Source organism: Pelophylax lessonae (assembly GCF_965119305.1).
Source record: "Pelophylax lessonae genome assembly, chromosome: 1".
In the NCBI taxonomy this organism is placed as follows: Eukaryota; Metazoa; Chordata; class Amphibia; order Anura; family Ranidae; genus Pelophylax; species Pelophylax lessonae.
This window is the reverse complement of record NC_138768.1, coordinates 380,186,313-380,211,243: the sequence shown is the minus strand read 5'-3', so window position 1 is coordinate 380,211,243 and position 24,931 is coordinate 380,186,313. Positions and strand designations below refer to the sequence as shown.

General features: G+C 40.7%; 1 protein-coding gene across 1 annotated transcript in view; it reads left to right on the top strand.

The window, feature by feature from the left end:
* The window catches only part of PLGRKT (plasminogen receptor with a C-terminal lysine), a 473,875-nt gene extending 449,646 nt beyond the window's left edge, over window positions 1–24,229 (top strand). Inside the window, exons 4-5 of the mRNA XM_082259813.1 lie at window positions 13,453–13,562; window positions 23,951–24,229. Of these exons, the coding sequence (XP_082115939.1) occupies window positions 13,453–13,562; window positions 23,951–24,072 (232 nt within the window). The 3' untranslated portion in view covers window positions 24,073–24,229. The remainder of the gene's footprint in view (window positions 1–13,452; window positions 13,563–23,950) is intronic.
* The last annotated feature ends 702 nt before the right edge of the window (window positions 24,230–24,931 follow it).

The window sequence follows — 24,931 nt, the reverse complement described above, 5'->3', positions numbered from 1 at the left end:
GGTAATAAATATAGTGCAAACCAATCAGGCCTTCCCAAGGGTCATATATAGGGCCATATATAGAAAAAAATATACAAAGGGAATGCTACACAAAAATGTCATGAAAGTATTAAAACAGTACAAAAAAAAATTACATGGTGTTCAAGGTTAACCATTTCAGGCTATATAGATAATGTCCTTCTTCAAAACCTAACACATCCAAATACAAAGGCACATAACATAACAACAAGTTATATAAATTGGAAAATCTGAAACCAGTTTACAATTAGGTAATTAATGTAACGTCTGTTAGAGCACAGCATACTGCACATTGTTGAAAACGAACAAAAACAGCAGGTGTTAAAGATTTCCCACATCACATAGGGATTCTGCTGGCAAGGCACCTATTCTCAATAAGAAACAGACCTTTACCAATATGTACATCTACACAGTTAAGGGATAAATACATAACTAAACAAATCCAAATTTTTTAACAGAATAGATACAAGAGTCAGAGTTTAACCCCTTTGGACAGAAGGTTTGCGGTCGATGGATCCAATAGGCCTTTCGTTTCTTTAAAATAAGCTTTCTATTACCTCCACGTCTATTTTGTGTAATGCAATCAATCACCATGTATCCAAGTTGTGAAACTGTGTGACCCTTTTCCACAAAGTGTCTTGCCAATGGCAACTTAACAAGTCTGTCTCTGATGGAGTATTCATGTCAAGCAATGCGGTCCTTAACCTTCTGTGTGGTTTCTCCTACATATAAAAGCCCACATGAGCATTTTATTATATACTCCACATAAGAAGACTGACATGTACAGTATAATGGTCCCCTTTAGGTATATTGTATCCTTTTTGCAGATGAGAAAAACATTTTACTTTAATCATACTAGTGCATTGTATGCAATTAAGACAGGGATAAGAACCATTTTTATGTGGACCAAAAAAAGTGGTAAATGGGGAAGGTAGGTGATATTGATCTGACTTCAATCTATCCTAGATTGTTCTCCCTCAATGGTAAGATGGTAAAGGCGGAAGATTAAATTCTGGGACTGACGGATAATTGCTATTTAAAAAGGACCAATGCTTTTAACAGTATTAAATACTCAATTAAAAAATGGGTGAAATTGAGAAATGAAGGGCATTCTCCTACCTGTTCTCTTTCCTTTTTTACAATGTAAATTATTTCCTTTTTTTTTAACAATATCTCTAGTATACCCTTGTTGTCAGGCTGCCTTGTATCTCATTCAATCTTACTCCACAAGTGTTAGGACTACTGACTTTTCTTGATACACGGGTTAATTGGCTTCAGGGAATAGATTTGAAAACCGGGGGGGGGGGGGGGGTAGAAACTAGAAAAGTGTAATAATTGATTCTGTTGGTTTTCTGTATAGATCAATCACACAATTTGGCCATCTTGCATAATTAATAGAGTAGCTTGGAATGGAATTTGTTTTATTTGTTGACTTATTACATTTTAGACCAGGGATCAAATCATTAAGCTACGTGTTAAAAAAAGATAAGGATTTGAAGTCTCCTACCCATACTGCAAATGCGTCATCAATAAATCTGTACCAACAGGCACAGTTACCGTATTTATCGGCGTATAACACACACTTTTTTCCCCTGAAAATATAGTGCAAACAATGGGTGCGTTATACGCCAATATTTTTTTTTCCAACGTGCGGGGGGCAGGGATCGGCAGTCCGGAGGAGGGGTGTCAGGCTGGCCACCCTGCCTCTCCTGGTCCTGGGATAGCCCTGCCAGCGTACTCTGCAGTTAAGAAAAATCCACCGCCAGCCTCTTTTTATAGATCATTCCTACATTATATTACATCATGTCATCTAAAAGCGGTGCCTCTAAATACCTTGTAAGCTTCCGTCTCTCTGTTCGCTCTCCTCCTCCCGCTCCTCCTCCTCTGAGTGTAGCTTCAGATTGGAGGAGGAGAGCGATCACATGACTGGCCATTGAACGTCACAGGAGAGCGGTCACATGATCGGATATGAAAGAACGGCGCTAACCAGGTATTTACAAGCATAGATTTACACTGATGTAAACTGAATGTAGAAAGTATCTATGAAAAGGGGCTGGCAGTGATTTTTTCTTTTTTACTTTGAAGTATGCTGGCAGGACTGTCCCAGGAGACTGGGGGTCTCCTGGGAGTTCATGTAGGGTTATAATAAAAGGGGGTATGTACTTTGCATGGGGGGGGGGTAACTGTGTAATGTAAAAGGGGGATATATAATGAAGGGGGCTATGTACTATTATTTTGAATTATTTAAAATCTTTCTTTCCTGAAATTCCCTTCCTAAAATGAAGGTGCGTGTTATACGCCGGTGCGTGGTATACGCCGATAAATACGGTATTTATTAAATAAATCACAGTTGTAAATAAATGCATTTTCTATCATGTCCATTAATGCATTTGCATATGGGGGAGTAACATTTTAAGTATTTTTGTTTTGAAAAGAAAAAAGTTTTCCTCCAAAACAATTGTCAAAAGGGCCAATAAAAATGTAATTTGGACTGAACTGTAATTTTTTTAATTAACATCTGCCAGCAAGTTTCAATACCCAATCCATGAGAAATAACTTCATACAAATTTGCCGCATCCCAAGTGACCAGCAGTGAATCAGGAGCAAAAACAACATCTCCAACTTTGCTGAAAAAATATTGGTATCTTATACAGTGCTTTGCAAAAGTATTTACCCCCTTGACTTTTTACCTATTTTGTTACATTACAGCCTTAAGTTCAATGTTTTGTTAATCTGAATTTTATGTGATGGATCAGAACACAATAGTCTAAGTTGGTGAAGTGAAATGAGAAAAATATGTATACATAAAACTATTTTTTAGAAATAGAAAACAGAAATTCGGCATGTGCGTATGTATTCACCCCCTTTGTTATGAAGCCCATAAAAAGCTCTGGTACAACCAATTACCTTCAGAAGTCACATAATTAGTGAAATGATGTCCACCTGTGTGCAATCTAAGTGTCACATGATCTGTCATTACATATACACAACTTTTTTGAAAGGCCCCAGAGACTGCAACACCTAAGCAAGAGGCACCACTAACCAAACACTGCCACGAATACCAAGGAACTCTCCAAACAAGTAAGGGACAATGTTGTTGAGAAGTACAAGTCAGGGTTAGGTTATAAAAAATGTCCAAATCTTTGATGATCCCCAGGAGCACCATCAAATCTATCATAACCAAATGGAAAGAACATGGCACGACAGCAAACCTGCCAAGAGACAGTCGCCCACCAAAACTCACAGACCGGGCAAGGAGGGCATTAATCAAAGAGGCAGTACAGAGACCTAAGGTAACCCTGGAGGAGCTGCAGAGTTCCACAGCAGAGACTGGAGTATCTTTACATAGGACGACAATAAGCCCTATGCTCCATTACTTTCAGCAAAAAGCAAAATGGCATGTTTTGAGATTGTGAAAAGGCACGTGGGAAACTCCCATAATGTATGGAGGAAGGTGCTCTGGTCTGATGAGACTAAAATTTAACTTTTTCGGCCATCAAAGAAAACGTTATGCCTGATGCAAACCCAACGTATCACATCACCCAAAGAACACCATCCCCACAGTGAAACATGGTGGTGGCAGCATCATGCTGTGGGGATGTTTTTCAGCAGCCGGGACTGGGAAACTGGTCAGAGTTGAGGGAAAGATGGATGGTGCTAAATACAGGGACATTCTTAAGCAAAACTTGTACCACTTTGTGTGTGATTTGAGGCTAGGACGGAGGTTCACCTTCCAGCAGGACAATGACCCCAAACACACTGCTAAAGCAACACTTGAGTGGTTTAAGGGGGAAACATGTGTTGGAATGGCCTAGTCAAAGCCCAGACCTCAATCCAATAGAAAATCTGTGGTCAGACTTAAAGATTGCTGTTCACAAGCGCAAACCATCCAACTTGAAGGAGCAGTTTTGCAAGGAGGAATGGGCAAAAATCCCAGTGGTAAGATGTGGCAAGCTCAAAGAGACTTATCCAAAGTGACTTGGAGCTGTGATTGCCGCAAAAGGTGGCTGTACAAATTATTGACTTTAGGGGGGTGAATAGTTATGCACATTGACTTTTTCTGTTATTTTGTCCTATTTGTTGTTTGCTTCACAATAAAAAATCTTCAAAGTTGTGGGCTTGTTCTGTAAATTAAATGATGCAAATCCTCAAACAATCCATGTTAATTCCAGGCAACAAAACACGAAAAATGCCAAGGGGGTGAATACTTTAGTAAGGCACTGTATTTGACTGGGGTTTGTACTATTAACGGTGTCAAGCATTTATCCAAATATTTAGCAATATGCATAGTAACCGACTCTGTGCTGGATACAGTGGAGTGACCTGGAGAGTTCAAAGAATCTTTATGTATCTTTGGGAGTACATATATAATGGGGGTTACTAGATGTTCAGGTGTTAAAAAAAGCTTGTGTGTCAATGTCAATAATACCCAGTCGCCCGCTTGTTCTACAGTTCTTTTAATTCTATTTTGGACCCAAACAGTGGGATTACTATCCAAACGGGAATATGTATTGACATCTGCTAACTGTCCAAGAACCTCCCTTTCATATTGTACTGTATCCATAATACCAATGGAACCCGCTCTTATCCGCAGGTTTGATAGTAATATCCTGTCTAGTAGATAGGCCGGTGAGGATTGCTGATTATTCCCAACTCAGGTTGTTGGGTATATGATCTCTCTTAGACTCCTCTTGTTAACCACTTAAGCCCCGGAGGATTTGGCTGCTCAAAGACCAGAGGCTATTTTGCGATTCGGCACTGCGTGAATTTAACGGACAATTGCGCGGTTGTGCGACGCTGTACCCAAATGAAATTGACGTCCTTTTTTTCCCACAAACAGAGCTTTCTTTTGGTGCTATTTGATCACCTGTGCAATTTTTACTTTTTGCGCTATAAACAAAAAAAGAGCGAAAATTTTGAAAAAATAACTATTTTTCACATTTTTTTAATATGAAATTCCCCAAAAAAATGTAAAAATCAAAATTTTTTAACATTTTAGGCCAATTTGTTTTCTGCTACATATTTTTGTTAAAAAAATTACAATAAGCGTGTTTTGATTGGTTTGCGCAAAAGTTATTGCGTATACTAACTAAGGGAAAGATTTATGTCATTTTTATTGTTTTTTATTTTTTTTAACGAGTAATGGCGGCGATCTGCAAAATTTCTTTGCGGGACTGTGACATTGCGGCGGACAGATCAGACCCTTGACTGACATTTTTGACAATTTTGGGGGTACCAGTGACATTACTACAGTAATCAGTGCTATACATATGCACTGTTGCTGTAAAAATGACACTGGCAGGGAAGGGGTTAACTTTATTAGAGATGCAGGGGTTAAATGTGTCCCTATGGGCGTGCTTCTAACTGTAAAGGGGTGTGACTTTTCATGTAACCACAGAGACATACGATCCTACATAGCAGGATCGTATGATCTCTGCTGTTACACCAGGGAGAATGACAGGCGGCTTTGTTTACATTAGCCGCCTGCCTTTCTCCCTCTCCACCGGGAGATCGCGAGTGACCGGCGGACATCGGACCCGTCGGTCACATGCGCGGGGATGCAGGGGAACGAGCGGGGGCGGGAGCAGGAGGGGCTGACTGCGCAGTAAATGTACTTGCGGTGGTCGGCAAGTGGTTAAAGTGGTTTTATATCCTCCTCAACCTTGCCGATGAGCAATTCAGCTGCTGAACAAGATGTAGGTGGAGCAAACCGTCTTTTTGTTTTCTAAATTATTAATAGATAAGGTTAACCCTTTTACTGCCAGGCTTGCAGCTGGCGGCCAGGTCCGTGCGCCATACGGACCTCATTTCTCCCTCTGCTATAAGCTCATGGTCACTTCAATGACCTTGAGCGTATAACAGAATTGTTTAGCAGACTCTGCTGAACAATTCTATAACTCTGATTAGCGGATTACAGGTTAGAGTTATTAACCTGAAATGTGACACCTACTCCCCCCCCCCCCACTCTCCTTTCCTATCCCCTTCATCCCCCTTCTTCACCCCCAGCACTGATCCCCCCCACCCTCGATCCCTGCTGCATCCCTCCTTTGCCACTCCCGCCGGCTTCAGATGCTGCTGGGGCTTAGAGGGAATCTCAGCATGTACCCCCTGCCAGGCCATTTCCCCCCCCCCCATACTGGCCCCTGCTCCCCCGATCCATCCATCCCTCCAGTATCCCTACCGCCGCCTGCAGCTGCTGACCGGCACTCCGGCGAGTTGTCAGGCTTAGTGCGGGGGGGGGATGGGGGGTGCAGGTGCAGGGGAAGCTGGGGCTTGGTAAACGTGTTTACCAGCCCCATCCCTGTAATACAGTGGACCGAGGCAGCCATTGCTACCGATTTGCTCCTATGCCCACTGACAGCTGATCATAGTAAACCGAGTGTTACTATGTCAGACTGTAAGTTTATGAATGGATAAAAAGTCTCTATACAGACTACTACAGTACAGTACTACTACAGTAGCTATGCCTGTGCAGCCATTGCATCCCAATTGACATTAATAGGACTGCCTGTACAGGGATGCATGGAACACCTGTGCATCCCAGTGCTGGTAAACATGGCCCTCCATGGGCATACACTTTATTATGCCACGTGAACAATGCTTTAGTAGTAATTTAGCAGGAATGTTGCAAGTTATGTTGTGTTTATGTGCACTATTTATTAATTTAGTGTACTTTTTTGTGAAAATAGCGATATAATGAACATTTGCGCAAATATTGTGGGGCCCAAAAAATCAGTAGCACTTTTTTTTATTCTACAGGTCATGTGCTTTCAGAAAATGTTTGGTTTGAGGCCGGTTCACACTGGTGCAATGCCAGACATTGAATGTGATTCGCACTGTATTGCTGTGCAGATCACATGTGATGTCTGTGCGATGCAAATTCAGCCATACAAACTGCATGGCTGAATTTGCATCGCATTCGGACCAAACTCATGCAGGCCCCTTTTTTTATGTCCGCACCAGAATTGGATAGCATGGGTGTTCAAACCCATGCAATTCGATTCCTGTCTGAATTCACAGTTCGCACTGCGATCTGCAAAACCGATCTAGGAGTGTCATTAACTTTGTATTGACACTCGCAGCAGTTCGCAGAGGGCAGTGTGAACTGCCAGCGATTCAGATGTGGTGCGGAAACCCACACTGGATTTGCAGGGTTTCCCACATGGCACCAGTGTGAACCGAGCCTGAAGGGACTTTTCAAATTCTGAAAGCTGTAAGTGAAAAATGGTAATGGCTGGATTATTAGAGTAAATTCTTTTTATTTAATGTTTTGCGTACATTCAGTTTTCACCATTTCACAAAAGGTGCAGTTTAAAATGTACAAATCTTTGTTATTTATTAACTCAAAACAGTTTTAACTTTCATATTTAGTAGGAATTTTGTACATTTTGCCATGTATGAATCCACTATTAATGATTTTATTGTATTTTTAGTGAAAATATTGGTTTGATAAACATTTGCGCAAATAGCGTGGTGCCTTAAAAATCAGTAGCACCTTCTTTTTATTCTACTGGTCATGTGCTTTCAGAAAATATATGGTTTGGAGGGTCTTTTATAAACTTTGAAAGCTGTAAGTGAAAAAGCAAAACCTCCAGATATTAAGTGAAGTTTTTGCAAACGTCCGGTTTTCACTATTTCTCAAAAGGGCGCAATTTAAAATGTACAAATATTTGTTATTTATTAATTCAATACAGGTTAAGCTTTTATATTTAGTAGCAATTTAGCAGGGATTTTGTAAAATTTGCTGTTTGTATCTGCTAATAATGATTTTAGTGCACTTTTAGCGAAAATATTGTTTTGGCAAACATTTGTGCAAATATCGCGGGGCCTTAAAAATCAGCACCTTCCATTATTCTACTGGCCCTTTTACTTGCAGAAAATGTATACTTTTGGGAGGTCTTTTAAAAACTCTGAAAGCTGAAAGTGAAAATTGAAAAACCTCCAGATTTTTGGAAATTTGGTTATTTATAGTTTGTATACGTTCAATTTTCACCATTTCGCAAAAAGGTGCAATTAAAAATGTACAAATATTTATTTATTTACTCAACACAGTTTAAGCTTTTAAATTTTGTAGGAATTTAGCAGGTATTTTGTAAAATCTGCTGTGTTTGTATCTGCTATAAATGCTTTTAGTGTATTTTTATCGAAAATATTGATTTGGTAAACATCTGCGCAAATATCGGGGGGGGGGGACTCAAAAATCAGTAGCACCTTCCTTTTATTCTACTGGTCTTATGCTTTCAGAAAATATATGTTATGAGGGAACAATGAAAACCTCTAGATTTTTTAAGAAATTTGGATAATTTCCATTTTATTTGAATTTACACCATTTCGCAAAAAAGGCGCAATCTAAAATTTACAAATGGTGGTTTTATTAAGTCAATACAGGTTAGCTTTTATATTTAGTAGGAGTTTTGTAAAATGTGCTGTGTTTTTTTATCTGCTAATTATGATTTTAGTGTATTTTTAGCGCAAATATTAGTTTGATAAACATTTGCACAAATATCATTGTGCCCTAAAAATCAATAGCACCTTATTGTATTCTACTGGTCATGTGCTTTAAGAAAATGGGGGGTCTTTAACAAACTCTGAAAGCTGTAAGGGAAAAATAAAAAAGCAATGCAAAAATGGCTTGACCAGCTTAGTTTTTAAAAGTGGAGCACAAGGCCTGACAGGGAAAGGATTATAGGGCTGACATTATTCACAGCAGGTCTAGAGGAAAAAAAACTAGCCTGTCTAAAAAATGCAATAAAGGTCTTGTTTCAATACAAATGTGTCCATTTTAGTTTTAGGGCTGAAGTTTAAACCCTTAGGCTTCATGTACATGGGACGTTGTTAAAAGTCCCTTTGAATTCTGGAATTTTTAGGACGTTTAAAACGCGTTTGCAACCGCGTTTAGCGGGCGTTTGCAGGCGTTTGCGTTTAGAACCAATTCCTAGAGGTCAAAAAAATCATTCCCCTTTAAAATGGAAAAACGTGAAACGTGGGTCATCGTGTTCGGTCGCGTTTTTGCGTTTGAAACGCCGGGAAACACGCGTTCGAACGCAAATAATTGCTTTCCAAAAAATGTTCCTGAACTCAACTGCCTTCAAATGACTGTAAACGACCCTGTGTACATGGACAGATAAGATAACATGTAGGTGGGTTCAGGGGCTTCTGAAAAAAACACCCAACTGCTCCTAAACGGCCATTTACAACGTCCCGTGTACATGGAGCCTTATTCAAAACTGTTCAACTTCATACAAAATAATAAATGAGATATTATGTAACCAGGTTTGTCGTTAAGTCCTCTCTGTTCCTTGTCCTGGTAGCAATCCCTCTTGGGGTGTGCCTTCTATTCTTTTGGCCTACTCTCCTCCTTGTCCTGGATCTGAGGGACCCCAATCTAAAAATGATACTCCTGGAGCATAAGTCAAGGACCCTTTAGAGGTCATAAAGGAGGTTAGAGGATAATTGTTGATTCCACCATGTGTGTAAAAATCTCGCTCAGAATCCTTTAGCTTCAATCCAATTATATACCCGATTGTTAGCATAATCTTCACGATCCTGATCCATTTTAGCTCTCTTACGTGTCTCAATATTTTTCTTGTATTTCACTAGTTTATCTCCAAAAGATTTTTTGGTTTTTAAAAACTCCTCCTGTCCCATTAGGTTGATCAGTTGTGTTTCCAGGTCAGAAATTTGTTGAGTAACATAGGCACGTTTAATTTGTAGAAATTATACCATAAGTGTAATCAAATCGAATGAACAATTGTTGATGATCTGTGTAAACTTGGTCTTAAAATCCAGATTATGTGCAAATAGGGTGGGTACTATTCGTAATATAGATAAGAATATGCTGCGCCTAGCTTAAATAGTTAATCATAAAATTTACATAAAAAGCAGCCAACACCAAATCTTGAATATTGCAAAAGATCAGTCAAAACAGTAGGAATAAGTGTAGCGCTTATCAATTCATAAAGACAGTGTCCACATCCAAGGAGAGAACTTAAAAGTAATCTTCCGCCGATATAATCCTCTATTAGTGCTGTGAGGACCACCACCAACACCCAATCACACAGCCTCTTACCAAATCACATCGACCCTCTTTACAAAGTTCAATGTGAGCAGCATATCCTATACAAAATGTAAATGTCCGTGAGATCCTCTCAGCGTTCTTCCCCAGTATTCCTCTCCCTTGGTCTCAATAATCCTATGAGGTAATGTGGAGATAAGCAGGACACCTCTCATAGTGTATACATCATCAGATCATTTATTACAAATAGTAACTTACATTCGGATAAAGGCTTTCCAGCATATCCAACAAATCCAGAGCAATCACAGTGAATTCACGAATGTTTGTTTCAAACCAACAAGATGGCTGCCACGTCCCCCCGTCTGTATGTGCGTCATACGTCGCTTACTCCTCCCTACTGGTTACGTCACAATATGCTGTCAGAGGTGTGGCCAAACGTCAATGACAGCGGTTCTTGCTCTTGGATAGGCTCAGCCAGGGGCCCAATTCCTCTGTGGAGCACAGCTGAGTGTTTTTTTCTACTAGCGGCGAGTGACGTCACCCCCGGCGAGCCAGTGGAAAGAGGCGGAGGAGAAGCGAGCGCTGTGGACTCTGTTGACGTATCGTTCTCTATACTAACAAAGCCAAGAGGGAGGAATGGGGCGCCTCGGCTGAGCCTATCCAAGAACCTCTGTCATTGATGTTTGGCCACACCCCTGACTACGTTATATCGTGACGAAACGCAAAGGGAGGAACCAACGACGTACATACAGATGGGGACGTGGCGGCCATCTTGTTGGTTTAAAACTAACATGTGGATTCACTGTGATTGCTCTGGATTTGTTGGATATGCTGGAAATCCAAATATCTTTCAAAATCTCTATTAAAGGTGAGGAAAACCAGACATGGACATCCTGGTCTCTAGGTTCAATAAGCTGAACAAGTGTGTGTGTGGCCAAGACCAGGGATGCTCTGGCTTTTTCAGTTGATGGCTTTGGTGTTTCCTTGGACTCAGTTGAAGCTGGCTTGCGCCCTCCCTCTGAAAATATTCTCCCTCGACTGCTGTGCAAGATAGAGGAGGAAAGAGTTCTCTTGATTTTCCTCACACCAAATTGGTCCAGAAGAATGTGGTACACAGACATATTTAGGCTCCTGGCTTACAAACCTTGGCTTTTTCCAAACATACACAACCTGCTGCCCCAAGACCACTCAAGACCCAAACTATAGGGTTATTTCTATCACTGTTATTCCCACTTTACACAGAACAAAAAAAAGGCTTACTTTGCCTGGTGTGGGGACAGGGAGGTGAATCCAAGGGAAAACTCTTATTACTCAAACTTTGGCCTTTTCTTCAGACTGGTCTTGACCAGTACCTGGTTCTGAATACCCTGAATGACCGATTTTTGCTTAATCCATCTAAAAATCCATCCAAAAACCTCTTGGCTTGAAATCCCTTATCTTTTCTTCAAGGAGTTGCTCATATAAATCCCTGAATTTGACCTTCTGTTTCACTTTGGGATCTCAGCCTAGCACTCTGTACTTCAGAGACCTTCCTTTGAACCAATTAAGGATATTTTGTTGGAAGACCTCACTTGTAAGATTACCTTTCTGGTAGCCATTACATCTATTAGGCGTGTTTCTGATTTGGCTGCAGTGGTTTTGAGACCAAAACCTTCCTTTCTACCCAAGATGGCCTCCTCTTTCCACCTCAAGGAGAAATTTGTTCTTCCTTTTCTCTGTTCTGCCCCAAAACATGACAAGGAAATTGCCCTACAATTCCTGGATATCATCAGGGCTTTCAAGGTTTACCTAAAAGCTACATCCTCTATTCGCAAGACTGGTTCCCTTCTTTGTCCTTCCCCCGGTCCCTCATAAAGGACATCCTGCTACCTTTTCCCCTTCTGGGTAGATCAAGCAACCTATTTCCAGGGCATACACCCTTAATGAAAGGTTTCTTCCTTCCTCTATCAGAGCCCATTCCACCACTGCTGTTGGTGTCTCTTGGGCTTTCCAGCATCTGCTTCCTAGATTTGCAAGGCTGCCACCTGATCCTCTGTTCACATGTTCTCTAGGTTTTACCAGATGGATGTTTCAGCATCAGCTGATGCAAGCTTCAACTGCAAGGTGCTTCAAACTGTTATGTGAAAACTTTGTTCAGATTCTTTAACCCTGTTTTTTTTGTGTCCTGTTTGCTCTGTTACCCACCCCTCAGTTTGTTGCTTGGGTACATTCTGTGGTCCTATGAATACAAGTCCGGTGTCTTGTACTGTACAATTAAGATCATAGGATATTTTGACTTGCCTGTAAATTCTACATCTTGGACACAGGCCCCTCCCCTTTGTGTCTTGATCACTCTAAATCAAATTTAGAGTCCCATGGAGTGGGTGGGGTTATATGGCGCACTTTGTACGCATCCCACCAAGCTTTTTTGCCTTCCAATCACCTGAAGGTGGCCTATCTATCGTCTATAAAGTTATGTGTCCTGTACTGTACTCCAAGAGAATTTACAGGTGTCGAAATTCTTATATTTTCGAACTAAAATTTAAAAACAATTTGTTTCCTAAAACAATAAAAATATTGTAGTTGATAGCTATGTAAAGTAGCCATATCCATGATAAAGCAAGGCAAATTTGTGAAAAAAACCTACAGGCCTCATGCACACTGGACGTTTTTACAGCTGCTGTTTTTGGCATCAGACATTTTTTTTCTACTGCCAGTGAACTCCCCAGCATGTTATCCTATGTGTCCATGCACACAACTGCTCAGCAGTTTTTGGCAGGGGCGTTTTCTGGCTGGAAAAAAAAAACAGAACTAGTGGGTTTTAAGAGGCGTTTTTCAGCTGTAAAAATGCTCTAACTCTGCTAAAAGCTTAAAAACGCAGAAAAACGAAGCTTTTGTGGAAGTTTCGTTTCGTTATAAAAAAAAGCTAAAAAAAAACGCTACAGCTGAAAAATGCTACTTCAAAAAAGCTGAAACCGCCTTCTACAGCTACAGCTTTTTACTGACGTTTTGATAACGTTCAGTGTGCATGACACCTAAAAGTTGCAAAAAGTAAAGCTTTAAATTTGGCTAAATATGGAAATGCATGCACTGACTGGCTGCTGAAATGTGAAAGAAGGTGAGATAGGTGTGGTTGAAATTAAAGTCTCTGGTATCTGCATTTCTAGCAGTGTAATGAAAATGAAACAAGATAGTAGGAGATTCATAGAACTGTCATAGAAAAACAAACCATTTTGCAGGTTGGCATTGACCATTATATAATGGTGGATAATGGCTTTCTCTTTCAACAACTCTTTAGAGCGGAGTATTTGCAGCAGCAGAATGGAACTTTGTATAGCAAAATATTGTTAGCAGAATTTAACGTGTATTAACAAATTGATGTTATGATGGTCAGATTGTAACTCATAACCTAAATAACTCATTTTATTTTTTGTGTGCAGGGCCATCAAAGGAAAGAAACCAGCTTTATTTGTCCCGCTTATACCACTAGGAATTGTTGGTGCATACCAGTATGATATGGCCTATGGAACCTTAATTCAAAGGATGAAAGGTAATAAATTCATCTTAGTTTACCCTACACAATTTTTGCTGTTCCTCATTGCCCTAACATTGTGGAAATTATTGCATTAATGTGAAACCCAACCGCTTTTGAGATTCATACATTCTTGCCATAATTTTTAAGTCTGCACATTATGGCACACTTCTCCAATGTTCCCTCTTCCACTGATGCAGGGTCTAGACTTTGCTTTATCACTCAGTTTTTGCCAATTACATCTTCTGCCAGGGTCCAGCATTTGAAGAAAGAGCTTTGTTTATATAATGTACCTGCAAATTAAAAAAGCTCAATGCCTCTGCAAAAGCCTTGGCATTGTGCAGGATAACTCTTCTTCATCTCTCCACTCCCCTTGGGCACGAAGAGATCTACAAAAGCTTCCTGTTCATGAAAAGATAGAATGTGCAGTCTATAATGATCGGGTCACTCCTGAAATGATTTTCACTCCCCCAAAAGTCTTTGCTGAACTCTGTCCAGTGGTAAAAGAGTTTGAAAAAAAAGTGAGCTCTTCTTGTAGTAGACCTTGCTGTCTCTGTCCTAAACCAAGATCTCACTGTACCTATTGAAGATATTCCTTCATTTAAAGACAGAAAATTTGAGACACTCCTAAAAAGCTTTACTGAACCTGGAAGGCCCAGGCCTTCAACCAGCACTTGCCGCTCTTTTTTTCTAAATGATTCCTCTCCTTGCCAGCTCTAAGCAAATGTCACAGGCAAACAGACAATTCAGCTGCTTCAGGACTTTGGTTCGGTGCTCAGATTCAAAAGTTCTGCTCCACAGCCTTTTGTGCGCCTAGAATGCTTAGGTCTGATCCTGGATACATCCCAGGTAAAGATCTTGGTGGCCTCCTTTGAGGTCATACCTTTTGGCCAGTTTCATTTCCAAACTCTCTAGCTAAACATTCTATCAGAGTTGGAAATAAAGCCCCTCTTCTTGGATTTTTCCATGCTCCTATCCTGCCAAATAAGGAAGTTCTTGGCCTGGTGGATCGCCAATTCAACTCCAATGCTGGCCATAGATGGACTAGACAAATTTTGATTCATGTGTGGCCTTTCCTGCTGAACAAAAGTAGATATAACAATTTACTTTTGTCGAACAGGAGCATTGGAAAACGTTTGACGATCACCAGATGCTGACCAGTGTATATTCTGACAGTGGAGGAGTCCTGCTGTCAGTATATAATGACACAACAGGGAGAATTCCTCCATCCACCCTGTTCTTATGGATAGGGGAATCCATTCATTTTTTTTCAATCAGGTCTCTGGCTGATTGAAAAAAAAATATGTAATGTATTGCCAGCCTAACAGTGGGAAAATCCTTCCCTACCTACAGTTGGGATTACTACTCTGTCAGACTGGGGAAGAATCTTCCAGTCCTTGACAGTTCCATATCAGCATTTTGGAGCTCAGAGTTGTCAGGCTGTACCCCTCTTCTAATGGGACCCTTATTCTGGTGCAGTCAGATGCTTTTTTCAATTATTAAAGGGGCACAAAAGGAGCCTGGCTGCCTTGAGGAAGACCAGCCAGAATCTGACATGAACAAAAACATACTGCCGAGCAGTTTTGGCAGTCCACATCCTTGGAGTGGACAGGTAGCAGGTGGGTTATGTCAATCGCCACCACTTAAACTACAGGAAATGGCCTCTTCATCCAGGCATGTTCAATCTGATATGCCAAAAATGGGGGATTCCAGATGAGGACATCCTAGTTTCCATATAAAAAAACTTCCTCTGTTTATATCCAGAACAAGGGATCCTTTAGCTCTGGCCTTTGATGTTCTAGTTATACCCTGGTCTCAATTCGGGCTAATTTATGCTTTCCTGCCAGTAAGCATTCTACCTTATCTGCTCCACAAAATAGAGAAAGAGAGGAAGACATTGATTCTTCACTGAACTGGCCCAGAAGAACCTGATACACTGATATACTCAGACTACTTGCAGATGACTCCTGGCCTCTTCCCAACAGACTAGACCTGCTATCCCAAGGCTCTCTATTCCATCCTGCTTCACAGGCTCTGGCTTTAATGGCGTGGCTCTTGAAACCCAGATCTTAAAGTGTAGAGGGGTTCTGAGTTTGTGATTCCTACCGTGCTAAAGGCAAGAAAAGCTACGTCCAGGAAGATTTATTATCATACTTGGAAATCTTATTTCATCTGGTGTTATTGTAGTCAATTCAATCTCAGTGATTACGCTGTCCCTCGTATTCTGGCCTTCCTACATACCGGTCTTGACCAGAATCTAGTTCTCGGCACCTTCAAAGGGCATTTTTCAGCTTTATCTATCTAGGTTTCAGCCTTATCAAGCATTTGGCTTCACATTCTGTTAAACATGTTTATTCAAGATGTTTCTAATATCAGGTGCCTTTGCAGCAGCCAAAGCTTCCTTAGAAACTTAACTTGGTTTTCTCTACCTTGCAGAAACCACCCTTTGAACCCATCAAGGTTATCCCCTTGGACATTCTTGCCAGCAAATTAGCCTTTTTGGTTGCTATAACTTCTGTCAGATGTGTTTTGGTGGCCCAGGACCATGACAAGTTTGTATTAAGCCCAAGACCATCTTTTCTTCCTAAGGTGGTTTCAGCATTCCATCTCAATGAGGGTATTGTTCTGCCATCCTTGTGCCCTGCTCCCATGCATCCAAAGGAAATCTCTCTGCATTGCCTGGACATAATCCGAGCCATTAGAGTGTACGTTACATAAAAGCTATGGCTTATATTAACAAATTCCCTGCTTGTTTTTTATGTGGAACCTCACAATGGGCACCCTGCTTAAAAATCCATTTAAAATTACAAGAGTTTATGCTCAAAAGTAAACACTTCTTCTTGTGCTGTTATGTGCCCACGTCACCAGATGTGTTGAAGTATCTTGGGCCTTTAGGCACCAAGCTTCTGTAGTCAAAATCTATAAGGCTGCCACCAAGGGGGGGTTGAGTGTTTCCATCAAAGCTTGCCAGTATCCAATCATTATTCTCTACTCTAAGATATGGAATTTACAGGTAAGGTGTTTTTATGCAATTGTTAGACAAAAAAAAACACACTTTTCTCTGTTTTGACCTGTACTTATTTAACCACTTAAGCCCCGGAGAATTTGGCTGCTCAAAGACCAGGCCCTATTTTGCGATTCAGCACTGCATGACTTTAACGGACAATTGTGTGACGCTGTACCCAAATTAAACTGACGTCCTTTTTTTCCCACAAACAGAGCTTTCTTTTGGTGGTATTTGATCACCTGTGCGATTTTATTATTTTTTTTTTTTTTTTGCGCTATAAAAAAAAGAGCGACAATTTTGAAAAAATAACAATATTTTTCACATTGTTTTATATGAAATTCTCAAAAAAAAAAAAAGTAAAAATCTAAATTTTTTAACATGTTAGGCCAATTTGTTTTCTGCTACATATTTTTGGTAAAAAAAAATCTCAATAAGCGTATTTTTAATTGGTTTGCGCAAAAGTTATTGCGTTTACTAACTACGGAAAAGATTTATGTCATTTTTATTGTTTTTTTTTTTTTTTTTTAACTAGTAATGGTGGTGATCTGCGATTTTTTTTTTTTTTTGCCGGACTGCGACATTGCGGGCGGACAGATCGGACCCCTGACTGACGTTTTTGACACTTTTGGGGGTACCAGTGACATTACTACAGTAATCAGTGCTAAAAATATGCACTGTTACTGTAAAAATGACACTGGCAGGGAAGGGGTTAACTTTATTGGTGATTAAGGGGTTAAGTGTGTCCCTAGGGGCGTGATTCTAACTGTCAAGGGGCGTGGCAAGTGAAGTAACCACATAGACATGCGATCCTATATAGCAGGATCGCATAGCCTCTGTGCCTACTTCAGTGAGAATGACAGACGGCTGTGTTTACATCAGCCGTCTGTCTTTCTCCCTCTCCTGTGGGAGATCGCGAGTGGCCGCCGGCCATCGGAGCCGCCGGTCACAAGCGCTGGCTCCCCAGGGAACGAGCAGGGGCGGAAGCGCGCCGCCGCCGCGCTCGCCCCCTACAGGCTCGTGGGCGAGCGACGTAGGTCTACGTCGCTTTGCCTGAAAGCGGCTGACTGCCGCAGTAAATAGTTGTGAGGCGGTCGGCAAGTGGTTAAGAATACATAAAAAATGTTTTAGTAGAATAAAATTATACATTTTTCTATAATTTGTCCTGTTTAAAATTAGAGTAAAATTATGATTCTGGCACAAAGCATTGCAATATAGTTATTTATAAATTTATGAATGAAGTAATGTTTTTTTACCTTCGGTTTTGTGCTTTTTTGTAAATGTGACACAAAAAAAATGAAAAAAAAAAAAGGTTTAAATACTATTGGTAATAAAATAGAATAAAAAAAAAACAGCAGAAAAATAATAGTTGAAGGAAAAGGAGTCAATGGAGACTGAGTAGAGGAAATTAAGGCCCCTTTCACACTGTGGAGTCCGTCGGCGGACCCAGTTTTTCTCAGTGGAGGATTGATCCGCAGATCCCCCACTGAGCAGGCGGATGGCAGCTGTGTCTCCGCGCTGTGTGCGGAGACACAGCTGTCAGGTCTCGCTGTTCTCTATGGGGGAATCGGATGGGAACGGACCGTTTTTCCGTTCTCATCCGATCCCATCCGATCTGATCTGCTGGATGTCTCCACTGACATCCGATGCCCCATAGATATACATGGGGCATCCGTTTAGATCCGCCAAAAAAAAAATGGACAGGCGGATCTGAACGGTCCGCCTGTGTGAAAGGAGCCGTAAGGTTAATAAAAGGTTAAATCGACAACATTTATTTTAATAAATACTTTTTACGTGTCAGGTTGCTTTAACTGACAGCATCTGCAGATCAAAGTTCATTCTTTTTACCCAACAATGAATAAAATTGAGTAGTTAAAAAATAAACTTTAAATCTCTATATTTCGTTCCTGAACTGTGTGATTCAGATGGTTCTTTCGACAACTGGAGCTGCTGTATATACAGGGCAACTCTCAGCTTTATTTTCAATGCCAAGAAATGTCAGGAGTTGGGAGAGGGAACATGGCAGAGGGGCAGAAGGACTGGACCTGCTACACACGTCCTGTGTACTAGACGTGTAGTATTTCCTCAGCTGGTTAATATGCAAAACAGGAATTTCCTGAGATTCACTCCAGGAGGTCTCTTTCCATTTGGTACAAATAAAGAGCCGCTGCCCCCACCTAGAGGGCAGGTAAGCCTGGAGTGAGGCCACCCCTCCCTAAAGGCACAGAGGTGCACTGGACACCCAGCTTATAGCACAATGGCAGCAAAGGTGTCCAGTGTGTTCCCTCACCAGTTTTCCAATAGCACAACAAACAAATGGCCACTGCCCCCACCTATAACTGGCCTTTGCAGCAAGGAGCACATGAAAGGGTGGTGCACATCAAACCCAAAGAAAATTCCCAGCTCAATTCACCAACCAGCCTGCGAAAAAATAAATTATACTGTCTAACAGTTAGCGTTAAAAACAGGGGTTTGTTTGCACACATTTGCAAATACATGTGTAAGCTGCAGAGCTACTTCACAGCACCCCAGTATTATCTGCAGTCCTAAATCTATACTTTTTTGAGAGCCTCCACAGTGGAAGCACATGTATAATAATGGATAGATAGAGGGCAGGTAAGCCTGGAGGGAGCCCACTCTGCCTTGAAAGCTGGTTAATATGCCAAACAGGAATGTCCTGAGCTCTCCAGGAGGTCTCTTTATATTTGGGACAAACGCTGTTTCCAGTATATAGGCCAGAGACATGTTGGAGAGCGTCAGAATTTTGACAGGGAAATGCTGATAATATTGAAGACTATTCTATGGACATACAGCGCACATGTAATTCCCTTATAGGAAAATGTAGAAAGAAAATTTGGGCCCCTGGCAGGAGTAATGCTGTGTGCATAGAACACTCTGTCATAATCACAGATAATGTTTTCTGACATATTGAAGCATCTATACAATATATGACTGGTGATGTCTTCTCTGTTATAACACAGACATGTCAACATGCTATGAACCTGTCATATTCAAATAGATGGAAGCACAGTTTTTTATTTACATAATTGGTATATTTTCTGTTAACTCACAAGCACATTTACTATAGTTTTTACATACAATATACATACGGATATTCTGAAATACGACTATAATCTCACACAGGTTATATTTGCCAATCCCATTTTTGTTATTGGGCAAATATTTTATTGATTTAAACCTGATTCTTGAAAGTATTCGAAATGAGTTTGAAACAAAACCACAACACCATGTGCAGACCTCTTTAGTCTTGACATATTTCTCCTTACATCATTGTTAATTGTTTGCCATGCATTATTGTAGTAAGTATATTCTGGCAGCAAGTTTCCTAATCCATTTTACATACAAGGAGTTGTCTGCATAACAAATGTGTGCATCATTGAAATTAAAATTGATGTCATGGAAATTGTAATGTGTGTTACCTACAGTTTGCAAAACACATCTGCCTGTTACATTATATATGTTAAAGCTTAAAATGGGGATTATTTGGTGACTGTTGTAATAAAGATATACATTAATACCTGAAACACTAAAGAACAGCTGCTGTTGACATAAATAATCAAATTAACAGCTTAAAATCAATGTCCTTTTTATTTCTAAATGTAAAAGAATATATATGTACAGTATGTGTGTGGGTTTTATTTTAACCCAGTTACAGAATCATAATCTTTCATTTTATTGTGCTGCCTAGTTTTAGTTGATTTTATTAACGGGAAAATATTTTTACTAAAACTGCTGCAAAAGCCATTGTGTTTTTTAAATTGTAGCCAATTGTGTTTTTCCTTAACAACCAAAAATTAACTTCTCTTCCTTGCAAACATGGAAACAATAATTACAGTACATTACTTCAAAAAGTTCCCTTCTATATTCTCATGTAGTGCATTGCTTTTTCCAGAGTTCTACAGAGGGTTTAAAGAGAGCCAGTCTTCATGTCATCATCAGTAGGGATGCACTGATCCGATATTCGGATCGGAAATCGGCCCCGATCCGGACAAAATAGCTGAATCGGAGATCGGTAAAATTTAGCCGTCCCACGGGCCGATCCGGTTTTTGTTGAGTAACGGCTCAGCCATCCCTTACTGGGTGAAGTAAAAGTATGGGATGGGAGCCGCTACTTCCTGTATAGGTCCGGCTCACAGGCGGAGTGATATCAGATGCACTCCGCATGTGAATGGAGGAGCCACACACATGAAGCAGCGGCTTTGCTCTGTACTGCAGCCGCTTGCTTTGTGTGTAGCTCCGGATCGGTTCCGTATTGGTATCGGCAATTTCACAACGCCAGATATCGGTATTGGCTCCAAAAAAGTCGGATCGGTGCATCCCTAATCATCAGAGTTTCAACTCTTGAGTTACGAAACGCTTACCTCTGAGAAATAACGTTTTTTTTTTTTTTTTTTTTTTTTTTTTTTATACTGAATTGAGTGAATCATGAAACTACCACAAAATGACCACTAACTAGAGCTGATGATCTTAAATATTATTATTTTTTTTTTTTACTATAAATTTTTATTGAAAGAACATTTTTGATAACAAGGCTAAACATACATTACAAACATTGTAAATAGAGTGTCAAAGTTACAATAATATAGTAAATCTGAAGCCAGAAATTAGTATGAACCACTGAGGTGGTCAGTAGTGCCCATGTAAGGGATGTCTCACAACAGGCTCAGATGAGCACCTTTAAAGTGTATATACTGAGAAACAATGGTAAAGGGGGTGGGAGGAGGGTGTTAATAGGAAAAGCCTACAGAGAGAAAGGGGAGGGGGTAGGGAGTTGAAATTTACACTAAGGCTCCGTTCACATGTAGGCGTTTTGGGGCGTTTTTAGGGAGTTTTTCTGCTCTAGGATCAGCTCTCAAAACGCCCAACAAGACAAATCCTATTCATTTCAATGGCCCCTGTTCACATCTGAGCGTTTTGACGCTGTGAGCAAAACGCCCAAATCTCAAAAAAGTACATGAGCTTCTTTTTGGGCAGATTACAGGCGTTTTCCATTGGTCTCTATTCAATCTAAAAACGCTGTAAAAATCGCTGTAAAATCGCGGTAAAAAAAACAGTGAAAATGCTACGCTCAGGTGTGAATGTAGCCTTAGAGAGACAGGGGGTACTTTCCATATTTCCTGCTATCTGGAAATAGTGAGAAAACAGAGAAGGGGGTGGTTATAATGATGCCAAAAAGGTAAGATGTGAGGGGAAATGGATCATAATTTTTTTTTTTATGTAAATGCCGGCTCCATCTTGTGGCAATAATGCAATATTTTCCTAAACCACTATACTCTATAAATGAAGAACATTCAACTCAGAGAGAAAATAGACTAATACCTAGAATTGCACTGATACAGATATCCGTATTGGTGCCGATACTAAGCATTTGCACGAGTACTTGCAATGCTCCAATACTAAAACTGATAACTTCAGACTTGGTTTACATATGTGCGGGCCGGTTCGCAGTGCGAGTTCGTACAGCGTTTCAGGTGCGATTTTAATGTGAATTGTAGTGTATGATATTGGAAATTGCACCTGAACTCACACAGGACTCTTTTTCATAATGGACTGCAGCTAGCCCGCACATATGAGAAAAGGCTGTAAAGTCTTATTGAAACACACATGAAAAAATGATGTCTCTGCAAGTGAAATCTGTGCAGGTTCTCCTTCAGTTTTCAAGCGTGTATGGTGTGAACAAGCCCTAAAAAAATTTGTCGCATGACACTAAAAATAGGTATTGGTAACTGGTATCGGCCAAATAACCCTTTTACCTCGGCTGACGAAACTGTTAGATTTGTGGCAGTGCTGACATGTAAACAGATTCTGTAATATAAACAGACAGATTCTGGCTGCAAAGCCACCCAATCACTTCTATATGTGAAGGAAGGTGCTTCCCTCTCTGCCATGTGTCCTAGGTTCACCTTTCTCTCCTGGATGCATGGGACCTCCATGGTGTGTGTCAAGATAGACAGTGGTGGAGGATTAGCAACACCCATTCCCTGATCCCTCTTATGAAGAATGGACCTGGATACACGCTTTTCAGCACCTTTGTAATGGCAATAAAGTTAAGGAAAAATGGAAAAAGGGAAAGTTTACTAAAATACAAGAGCAATAGGCCGGGACACATCTGCTATCTTATTGAAGTACTGGAGTCCGCTGTTACATCCTATGTGACTTAACCAATTGACAGAGGAGAACTTGTGGTTAACATCTTCCAGTTTTGGTCTAGAGGGTGCATAGGCATCCCTAGATGAGAATTGGGCCATTATTCGCTTTCCCAAACAGCAAAACCCCCACAACAGTTGATTTGTGATTTAGAATGAAGAAAGACTCTCCCAATTAGCAGTCACAATCATAAAGTGCTAGTGAGACCCACAAAATCTACAGAACAGAAACCGATAAGGAACTGTAATAAAGTTTACTAAGGTACTTGTATGTATAATCTATATCAGGGGTAGGGAACCTATGGCACATGAGCCAGACGTGGCTCTTTTGATGGCTGCATCTGGCTCGCAGACAAATCTTTAATAAAGGGGGGGCGTGTCCGGACATGAGCCGCGCTGAATGTATAGTCCCAGAGCTCCGCCGCGTCTACCACTCAATCCAGTGCCATCCGCGTAGCTGTGCCCAGTGCCAAGAAGATTTCTGCACCAATCGACGGTACACTTTGTGGGCTACCCACCGCTACCCTCAGTTCGTCTCCGGGTGCCCCGATTGCCGCGCTACGGACCCCGCGGCCTACTCACGGTACCGCCGCCGGCTCGTGTGCTGTACATCTGAGGGCCTTAGCAATCACCACCCAGTAAGAAGACCTGCCATCCGCTCCCTGTGCCCCGACAGACACGATCTCCTTCTCCTCTGACACCCGGGGACCCGTGGGAGCTGCCTCTCACATCCACTTCTGAGGCCTTCAGCGGCTGGCTGCCATTTTCTCAGGGCCTATACTCCCCTCCATCACTTGCAGGCCTGCAGGCGCTTCACCACTCCGGCCTCATTGCATACCTGCCTGCTCTGCTCTCTTCCCGACTGGACTCCAGGCACTTTCACACGGCTCAATCTACTCACTGTATAGCTGCGGCCCATGAATATGAATATTAAATAAAAGGTTCCCGACCCCTGAAATATAGTGTGTGGCTCTCACAGAATTACATTTGAAAATATGTGGTGTTCATGGCTCTCTCAGCCAAAAAGGTTCCCGACCCCTGATCTATATAGTTGACATGGGGGGGATTGCTTAATGTTTTCTCAACAAGTCTGGAGTTTTACCTTAAGCTTTGATTTTGGAATACCAGCTTTTAGAATTATACTGACAAGACTCTTAAAGACGAGTGTAGTTTATTTTCCCTGTGTTACTGTGTACATTGATGAGTGAATATACATCTGTTCTCTTTCATTCTAGGTAGTGCCGAGAATATTATTGAAAATGAGAGCAATTTGCTTGAGTTGCCGAAAGGATTGCCAACTTTTGAGTTGATCGAAAAAGCCAGAAAAGCACAAAGAAAATTCTTTGTAGATAATTAAGAGGACATAAATCCGTCCAAGGAAAAATATAAAACCTAAAGCTTCTTCCTGCCAACTGTTTACACAGTGTTTGGGTACGAATGTATATTATACTGGGATGCTGTGGATAACGGTCTTACTGAAATACAATACAAGCAAATTACAATTACAACTTGAATTTTGACAATAAACATCAGGGGGTATTTTTTTATTGCAACATAAATAAATCTGTTATTTAATGGCAATATTATAAATCATTATTACATAAAAAATGCTGTCTTTAGTAACTTTCCCTTCGTTGTGTATTTTGTTTTCATGAATTGATGTATTTGGTGCTCACCTAAAATCAGTAGCTTTGCCTGGTGCTAATCTGACAAATATTTTTTTAACAGTGTTACTTGGTATGCACTCTACAAGTCGCTGTGCACAAGGAGGTAGAAAAGTCAGTTTAGCTTTCATGTCTACAACAAACAGTGGTGGAGATGTCTGGACATTGAGGTGGGCAGTAGCGGTCTCAAGCTTGAACTACATAATAAAGAGTCAGAGATTGGTTACACAACCTGTAATGCTGCAATTTGGTAAAGCAATCTGGGATCTTGCTTTGATCTATATAATGTAGCAGCAGTGTACAGTTGTGTTCAGGATAATAGCAGTCCAACATCACTAACCAAATGAATTACTGTTTTTGGTATAAATTATATTTCTACATGGCAAAAATTTGCCAGTAGGTGTAGTAGGGTAATAGAAAACCAACAGTCATGACATGCATGCTGCTGATTCTGTGTAATTGAATCATTAATTGAAAGGGGCGTGTTAAAATAAAAAATAGCCGTGTGGAATTGAATTATTGAGATCATTCATTCTGTGAAAAAACAGATGG